Source organism: Enhydra lutris, unplaced genomic scaffold, assembly GCF_002288905.1.
Source record: "Enhydra lutris kenyoni isolate GAN:26980312 unplaced genomic scaffold, ASM228890v2 scaffoldscaffold31, whole genome shotgun sequence".
Taxonomy (NCBI): Eukaryota; Metazoa; Chordata; class Mammalia; order Carnivora; family Mustelidae; genus Enhydra; species Enhydra lutris.
The window spans coordinates 9,719,454-9,729,221 of NW_019154115.1; the positions used below are offsets into that span (position 1 = coordinate 9,719,454).

The following is a 9,768-nucleotide window of genomic DNA, read 5'->3' on the forward strand; positions in this document are numbered from 1 at the left end:
CAAACAGTAAAACTAGGGGTGAGATTAGCTAGCAATGGTTACCATGTTTCTTAAATCTTTTCTTAGTGGTCAAAAAAAATGTATTTCTCTGCTTTATTTTTTATTATCGAATAAGGATTTTTGCATTGTTAACTGTTTATATTATTATAAAATGAGTATTTACATTCTTCATCACTTACCTAATGACTTTTTTTCTTAGCCTATGAATGAGCTCTTTAGGTCACTGAAAGATCAACTCTTTGTTTTACTGCAAAAACTTTTCTCCAAGGTTGTTTGCTGCTGCTTTAAGGAAGTCATTAGCATGTATAAAATCACAGGAAAAGTAGCCTGTGGAAAAGAACAGTTTGATGATGCTGACAGAAAGAGTATGTATTAGAACAAATTCCCTAAATATATGGACAGGGATGAATCCAAAGGGGAAAACAAACTTCATCCTATAATGGGAAAGCACACAAATACAGATGCTAAGACATAGGAGCCAGAATAAGACTAAGTGAGGTATATAAGCAACCCCACATGTAATAATATTCTAAACCTCGTCATGAAGTGGCCATTATTCAAAGAGTCAACTCAGGGTACACAGACTTCTTCTAAAACTAACAGAGCATTTCCTGGTCCTCTGCCCCAGTTCTCAACATCCCTATCCTCTTCTTCCCTAATATTACTTTATATTCTTTCTTCTACCTTTGCATTTCGATGAGAAAACTGTGATTGGTGGAAACCCCACTCCCCAATCAAGCAAATTTTGACCTAAGCTATTATCTTCCCATAATTATCCTCATTACCGGCAAGGCTTACTGTCATCAACAACCGTGACTCTAATTCCTGCTAGTGGGAATAAAGATTTCCCAGTAAGCATACCATTAAGTGTATCTGGATCAACAGCCATTTTTGTTAAGGTCACCATCCTGAATTTTGCCAATAAGAATATTATATCCTACTGAATCCCTCTTCTCATCTATTATATTATACCAGACTATATTATCAATTATACTAGACTATCACTGCATTCAACAAAATCTTACTTTTGTTAAATTCTACTGATGATGCATGCAACTACTACACAAGGGATGAACGTTTTAAATGCAGAGTAGTGTTTATTACTTTTTCATTATCCTGTGCCTGTATATAGTAGATATATATATAGTAGATATTAAAATAAAGGTATATGGAATTCAGTTTTTCTTGACCACTTGACTGTAAATTCAGGATTAGTTCTTGATCTTCTCACTTCTTTGAAATGTATATGTACAGAATTTGGCCAAATACAGATTGTTAATGTCTCCTGTTTCAGAAAAAGGGATCATGCACGTAATAATCTGACAACTATATTTTAGATCACAGATTGCTTACATACATGTGCAATTAAAAGATCTAATAACTGCAATCAAATAAGCAAAGTGATTCACTTAAATTAACTGAAGCATCTTGTTCAAATACATTTTCCTAGGAGCTCAGAAGCACCAACTTTACTTCAAGCAAGATGTCACTAAAATGACACTCTTATCCAATTGAATTTTTAAAATTTCATACCTACTGCAAAAACAATGGCATGTACTTGGCTACCCCACATAAGTAAAATATTTTACTATCATTTTGTAAATTACTTATTATGCAATGATTGTTTTGTTTCAGGTATAGTCAGTCTCTGACTTCCTACGACCTTCACATATTAAAAAATGAGAATTTAAATTCAGTACAAATTAAGTAAAACAGGCTCACCTCTGATAAGGCCAGCCTAAATCACTGAAAAAAGTTAATTTACACAACTCAGATCATTGTTCTTTGAGAGCTGAGAAAAATTTCACGAAAACAGTAGCAATATGAATTAAACCTTGAAGTTACACCCTTGTATCCACAGGAAAAAAAGAAAGGTTTTTAAAGTAGTAGGTAGAGAGACTAGCACAAGGATAAGCAGAGAAACAAGATAATAAAAGAAAAAAAAAATGGGTTAGTGCAAACTGCAGTAATCCCCTGTTCTCATCTTGTAGCTACTTGGTAGTATAAGGTAATCAAAGAAGGAAAACCACAGATAAATAAAATTAAAAAGAAAAAACAAAAAAACAAAAAAAAAACACCCAAGTACAGAAAAGAAAAACACAAACCTAAGTGCTCCCGTGCTTGGTTTGTATCTTAAAATGAGGCCTCACAAAATGCAACACCATAGCCCTAGAGACTAATAATACCTTCCAAGATACCAGTATTTCACTTCTATCCCCATGCCCTTGGTAGGTATCACTAAGCATGTAAATTCACACCAATTTGCTAATCCTGTGTTGGAATGTATGTATGCTACCTGAAACCTTGCTATCTAAACTCGGACTGTGAATGGGTTCAGGTAAAAAAAAATATTTTATTTTATTTTTTTTTTTTTAAGATAAGGCTATTTGGAGGACATGGTATTTCACACCATATGGACTCTAACATAACAGACTGGAATCTGTTACTCTAACCTCTCACTCTCTGAATTCAGAAACCAAACAGACTCAAGTAGCAAAGAATATCTTTATGTTTTCAGTTTGTTCTTAGATATGAGGAATATAAAACCACCTCCCACACAACTTTTCATAATATACATAGGACCTATTATAATAGATGTCTGATAAAGATATGCATAATTAACCAAACCTAGTTGTTTTCTATTTCCTCTTATAAGAAAACTAAGAGTCTCAAGAAAAAAAAATAATAAATCATGTTTTAAAGTTTCTATTCATATTGGTTAAGTGTTACTCGTAGTCAGCAATCGAATGCATTAAGGCCTCAGAGCTTATTGTTCCTTATTTATAATCCTGCCCAGGACAGGAAGATCCTTCCTCCTTATGGTCCATGCTGCTCATCTTAACCTGAACTCTAAGAACCTTCAATAAAGCAGAAGAGAAAGCAACTAAATACACAGAGACTGGTGGAAAAAAAGGCACTGGGTAAGACTTGCCTAGTACTGTCAGAGATATGGAATAACCATCTTACTGTCTTGTTCTTCAATAGGTATAAAGAACTGTCACAATTACACATTAAAAAGTCTACCCTAGATGAAGAGAAAAAGTTGTGAGGTTCAACCCTACACTAAATTATTCTGAAAATAGAGCTTTCTTATTTACATACCCAAATTGACAATATAAAATCTACTACTGCCTTAAAATATACATTATTACAATAGGAAAAAGTTCCAATGTGAGGTGCTTTTAAGTATTGAGAACCTCTTTAGAAACAAAACAAAACAGGCACACAAATAGTCCCCCTAGTGTAATCTCTCAACTAAACTCCCCAACAAGAAATGCTGCATAGACTTGCACGGCTCTTAGAATATTTTAAATGTAATACATGCTCAATAAATATTGGCAAACTGAATCTCACATAACAGAAATCTTGCACAAGGTAACAAGAAGTGCATAACACCTTCAGATTGTCCTCCTGGGCTAACACCCAAGGAAACACAGACAAATCCTAACAATTCGTCCATTGAAAATGTTCTTTTGATTGCCTGTGATTAGTTAATTCTATTAGTCTTTCACTGTGGTTATGGTATGTTTTATTATTGCTGTCAATATTAATTTAGTAACAGAATCATAGAAAGTTAAGCTAAAGGAACTTGCAAGGTCATCTAGTATAAACCTTTCATTTTACAGACAAGGAAACGAAGGTCTACTTTTCTCACAATGAACACTTTGGCACTTGTCACTTCTTTCCCTGGTTCCCTGACCGAAGAAAAGAGTTTTATTGCACTTTTTTGCTTAGGTTAATATTACAAGGCTAACATTACAAGAGAATGGGCATTCCTCAAATGCCAGTCTCTAACATAGCACTTTGTATACAGCAGGTACTCAGGAGAGTACTTATACATTGTTCTTGCTTAGTGTTCAAATTTGAGCAAATGACAATGCTCATTTTACTTATTTTCATTTGTACAATTTTAGCGTGCAACATTGTTTTTCTAATATAAAAAGCAATGTGACACAAGTTTTTACTCAAAGCATTCTTTCCTAACAGATAAAACACTTCTCTGTCTTTTCCACTACTGTGAAGTTCATTTCCCCCAATAATACCAAAAACAAATAGTGAGATAGAACCAAATCAGTTTTGCATAGAACATTCAAGACACCTCCCAGCGGGGAGAGCAAATTGGTAAATTATTTATACACACACACTTCCATTACCTAAGGGCTAAACATTAGGCCAGAAAATCCAGGGGCTTCAAATTGCTTAACTTGCCTTCCTGGTCAAGAGGGAAGACAATTCGATTAGTTTCAAATCGCAGAGGAGAGCAAGGAATGCCTTCTTTCTGGAACCACAAACAGTCAGTGTTGGGATGCAACCATCACAGCTGGCCTCAATATAGACAAACAAAAGCACCCTTGGTGTGCCTGGTATGGAAGACAGGCTAAACTCAGGACAAGCAGCATGTTCAACCAGCTAATCAAAAATATATGAAAGCCAGCTAATTTACTAGTCAGTCTCTAATTTTAACACAAAATGAGGATCAGGGACTTATGGTTAAAATAAACTCTAAAGTTGTAAGCTTTACAATAAATGTTTCCCACTGCAGGAGAAGGAACAATAACTATTTCTCAGACACAGCTAATAAATGCCCTGACCCAGAACCAAGGACAAAATGGAACTGCTGAGTTCTAGTATATGGGAAAGAATCAGATCTAATATGGTATCACCATGTAAACCTTTTGGATCATCATACTTCGCTCACTGTAACTAATAAATAAGAAAGTAAAACAAAACTGCTGAATCTGGGTTTAAATTAGAATTTAAAAAACATCCAAATGGTCTGCAAACATAATTCCACTTTATAATTTTAAGTCTAAAATGTATGAGATTTGGAAGTCTATATAACTTTCAGAACTGAATAAAGACAAGGAACTCGCCACGGCACAGCTTCTAAGGTCTGATAATGAAAGAGAAGAATCCTAGCTTTCCTGTCATTCAATTTATCTGTTTCCAAAAAGTGGGTACAACAATGATACATCCTACAGGACTGTTTAAGAAATGGCTTATACAGTCTTACTTACAAATAAAAGCTTATATAAATAAAAATAACAATTGATAATTTAAGAATCCCTGAATTCATCTGTTGAGTAAATACAGTATTAGAATATTTTCTACCATAAAACATCAAGGTTTCTTCTGAATTTCTAGGCAAAGGTTTGTTGTTTATGTTACGGCCTAATTACAAATATGTTAATCACTCCCACCCATGAAAGCATGATTATTTCTATAACTAATCATAGACAGACATCAAATGTAATTTTTTCTATCCTATTTTTTCCATAGCAATTTTATTCTATCAGGGTTTCAAGTAAAATTGCTTTAAAATGGAAAAGAAAGCACTTAGTATACACATACATATATGTAAACTAAATATAAATTTTCTTTTTTCTCTTTTAAACAATGAAGATACTGGAGATAAGAGGAAAGAAAAACTTGTTTTGGTATTCTTTTTTTAAGTAATTGAACAGGGGTGCAATGTAAGTTCAAGAAGTTTGCAGTGAGGTTAGTTGTGGCTATTTTAGGTTGCTAGTTTTCTCTTTTTAATGAAAATTTTATATTAGAATCTATTGTTTAGAAAAGATACCATTTTCATAGCACTTTCTGTATTAAAACATATCTCCTAAATAAATCTCCCTTCAAAGTACTATTAAGTTATTTGGACCTTGTCTCTGGAGTGGGAATAAGGAAGGTCAAGAATAGTGCAGGCTTGTTAACTTGGATTTAAGTTGATGATATTCATAAAAATATTACACAAATACTACAACACTATCAAGCTGACAGTATCTTTATTTTCTAGAACTACCTTAAAAATTATAAATTGTATTTCCAATTCTTATGAAAGATAGTTTCTGTTCTCATTAGATACCATGATTTCAACTTTGAACACTTCACCTTTTTTTCCCCAAAGCCTAATTTAATGCTTGAAATTACAATGGACATACTTTTATCAAACAGCATCTTATTTTTTAATAAACAGAATAAATTATGATCTGAAATAATAAATAACTCGTCTAGCTTAAAGACCTGCCTCACATACTATATGTATATATTTGTTGAATAGGAAGACAAGTACAGACTTGTTTGTGATCTGCAAGTTAATAATTTAGAAACTATGATCAACCTAAATGCAAAACCCTTTTGATAATTTTTAAATGCCACATTTTGGTTTAACGTAATTTTAAATTCTCATTAGTAATGATACTAAAGATTGATGGGGAAAGGAGTACAAAACTGATCTCTCAGAGCATTATCAAGTTATAAAATAAATAACAAAAAGATACTGTTCCTCACAAAATGTGAAATGAGATACCTAAAAAACTATAATCTTATCTATTAAAAATGGTTTTAATTTAGCATATATACACTAGTTCAAAGGAGGTGGTGGTGAAGGAGCTTTCACTTTTTAGTGTCTTTATTTTAGAGTCACTTGATGAATAATATAAATCTAGTCTTGTAGAGCAGGAGCTATAAGACTATGTATTAATTATACCCACTAATGTTGTTTATGATCCACTAATGTTTATTCCAAAGTTCTAAATACAATATAAAGAAATCATTTTTGCAAATAGGAATTCTACACTTGAAAATTAAACACTAATAAGTGTGCCATTACAATTTTAAAATAAAGATATAAAATTGTATACTTAGAGATTAAGGTGTTTGTTGCCTGCTATTTTTTTCTGAGCAAGTAGCAAAACATGAACTGTATACTTCAGGATAAGTTTTTCCTCACATTAGAGTCAGTGCTGTCAAGCTGTAATGAATATGTGTAAATATAAATTATCAATGAAAGAATAATTAAATCACATGACTTACCAAAAAGAGCACTCCACTATCATTGTTATTCAGTCACTTGGCTATACAATTTACTCTTATATTAAAAATATAAAGTGGAGTTTTCTTTCTCCTATTGTTCTCATATTAAGTTAAAATATACATTACTAAATCAACTTTTAAAATGTGCCTTTCTTAAAAGATTTAGTCCTTTAATTTGGATGTCCCTTACCTTAAATGTAAAAACCAAGGTGTTTAAAGCCATTCAATGATGACTGAATAGAATACTAAATCACATCAAGTTAACAGGGGGGGAAAAAACCCCTACTGATTTCAGGAAACCTTGATGGTAAGCAGAAGATTAACAATCTCTCCCTTTAAATAGAAGCTTTTAAGAGGGCGTGAGGGTATCCATCAAAGAATAAAGGCTTCTCTCGGTCTCTGTTTCACACATACATATTAGACAATCTTACTTATCTGACCTATTTAAGTTGCCAAAACATGACTATTGATTATGAAAGCCAAAAAAATTCTCCTTCGAAATACCTAAAGTTCATCTTAAAATTAAAACTGAAAGCAAAATACTCAACTGCCAATTACTGTGTAGTAAGAAACTATTAAAGCCTGCACTGACCTACTTCAATATTAGCATCATGACAATATGGATGTATGCCAAGAAATAATAAAAATTACTACATAACAAACCTTAATTTTGTATTTAAAAAGTGTCACTGTTTTTAAATGTCTAAATACTGTTCTGCAATGCTTTTATGATGCATTTATTTTAAAACTGCAATGAAAGTAAGGGGTTTTGATATTTTAGTAGTCATATTCAATGATGGACATGCAAGATTTCATTTTTAAAATCAGAGCTTGTTCTACACCACATTCAATTCTATTTTAAAACTTCTATTAAAAGCAATCTCTTAGACCAAATTCCAAATATTACTTTCCATTTTTAAAACAGCACTACATTTCACAAAATGTCAGTTAATGAAGAATCCTACAGAAATGATGCAAGTTCATGTTCAAAGAATATTTACAATGGCTCTAACAGAAGACAGACTTAACTCAGTGTATTTAATTATTAAAAGACTGCCACCAGTCTTTCAGAGTTTAACCTAATGCTGAAATATTGTAAATTCTCATACAAGAAAGTACAGAAATAGCAAAGGTTATCTCATCTATGGTTTCTAAAAAAGACACGAAATAACAAGACATTTTAAATTAAAATATGTTTTTAAATTAAAAAATCACTTTACAGTGTAAACTACCGCCTTAAAATACCTTATACTAAAGAAGCCCTTTCTTTACAATCATGCAAATAAACTCCCTGGAAAGGAAATTTAATCTCAGAATAAAGAAGGCAAAAACATCCAGAAATAGCAGCTAAACCAACGGAAAGGAAGAGACACATTAGGTTTTGTGCTGCATATTAATATTCTTACGCACAATGTCTGGTGAAAATTCACAATACACTTCTTCCTCCCTGTATGCTTGCAAAAAGGAGTAAACACATTTCACATTCCTCAGTCCCAAATTCATGCCATCATCATGCAATATGACTTAATTTTGACCTACAGTCCTCTTACACCTAAGCGGAAAACACATAACTTGTTTATCTACACTCACAATTGAGGAGGGGGTAAAGGCATTTTGTGGCTATGGAGACCAGAGGCTGATGCAAAGTCCCCACACCTCCTAGGTCCTATAAATATGCACCCGACTCTGGATACCCACATTCAATGAATGCATCAGCCTCCTCCTCCGCCCGCCGCCCCCCACCCCCTTTGCAGCAGAAATGTGTCTGGGCTTTTTTACCCCAGCGATGGAGGATCCTCTTACCAGATGGAGTTCTTGATCTTGTGTTGCAGCGCGCTGGCCTCTGTCCCTGGCAGCCCAGGCACAAGGGCTGGCAGAGCCACCCCCGAGTTGGGGGCGCCGGGGGGAAGCTGCTGATGGGCATCAGGCTGCTGTGGTGGCGGCTGTTGTTGTTCCTCTGCCATCGCTGCTGGAGGGGTGGGAGGGAGGGAGGGAAGATGGGGGCGCGGGGAAGGGTGAGGGAAGAGACGGGGAGGGGAGGACGAAGGGGGAGAGGAGGAGGAAGGGGGGAAGGGAAGAGGAGGAGGAGGAGGAAGGAAGCTGAATAAGCTAGGCCTTTACCCCAGGGCTCGAGTGAGTCGCTTTCGCCTGCCGCCTGGGGGACATCACCGGGGAGACCGAGCGGCTCCTCACGGCAGGGAAGCTTCACCGCGGGAGAGGCATGGCGGCGCCCCTCAGCCCCCCGCCGCCGCCGCCGCCGCCTCCTCCCGTCAGCGGCCGGGGCTGGGGGGGGATGAGGAGGGGACGTCTGAAGACGAGGTGGGGGGGGCAAGTCTCCCCCAAATCCAAGAACGGCCGCTCAGTGACTCCGCGGCCCGGCCTTCCTTTCTTGCCCTCCGAGGCTTTCTACGCCCGGGGCCCTCGCTGCTGCAGCCCCAGGCTCGTCTCCACGCCACTCCCCACGCCGCCGCCGCCGCCGCCGCCGCTCACTCCCGGCCCCGCCGCCACCGCGGCCGCCGCTGCCCTGCCAGCCCGGGAGGCAGCCTAGTGCGCGCAGCCGCACTGCGGCCCGGCGCAGACGGCAAAACACCTACCGCTCCGCCGGGGGCGGAGGGGGGGGCGTGGACCAGCGTGTGCGGGTTACGGGCACGGGCGCGGGGGGCCGGGAGGGGGGCGCACGGGTGCGCAGGGCGGGAGCGGGCCAGCTCGACCCGGAACGCGCGCCGCCCGGGGCGGAGGAGGGGACTGGCGGAGCTGGTGGAGGATAAAGCAGGAAAACGTGGGGGAGGTGCTGGCGAGAGAAAGAGAACTTGCGTGAGGAGGAGGAGGAGAAACCAAATATAATATTTGGCGTGGAAATGGGATTTGGGGTTTTTTTCCTGGCATCTTCAAATCAGGAAAAGTGCAATTAATCAACATTTTCCCCCCGCCCCTCGACAAGTGAGGACTGCTTTC

The 9,768-nt window shown here is 37.2% G+C and overlaps 1 protein-coding gene across 1 annotated transcript in view; it reads right to left on the minus strand.

Moving 5' to 3' along the window:
* The window catches only part of LOC111153200 (regulatory factor X7), a 145,855-nt gene extending 136,806 nt beyond the window's left edge, over positions 1 to 9,049 (minus strand). Inside the window, exons 1-2 of the mRNA XM_022512072.1 lie at positions 8,935 to 9,049; positions 8,617 to 8,779 (exon numbers count right to left, since the gene is read on the minus strand). Coding sequence (XP_022367780.1) covers positions 8,617 to 8,777 — 161 coding nt within the window. The 5' untranslated portion in view covers positions 8,778 to 8,779; positions 8,935 to 9,049. The remainder of the gene's footprint in view (positions 1 to 8,616; positions 8,780 to 8,934) is intronic.
* Between the last annotated feature and the right edge of the window lie 719 nt (positions 9,050 to 9,768).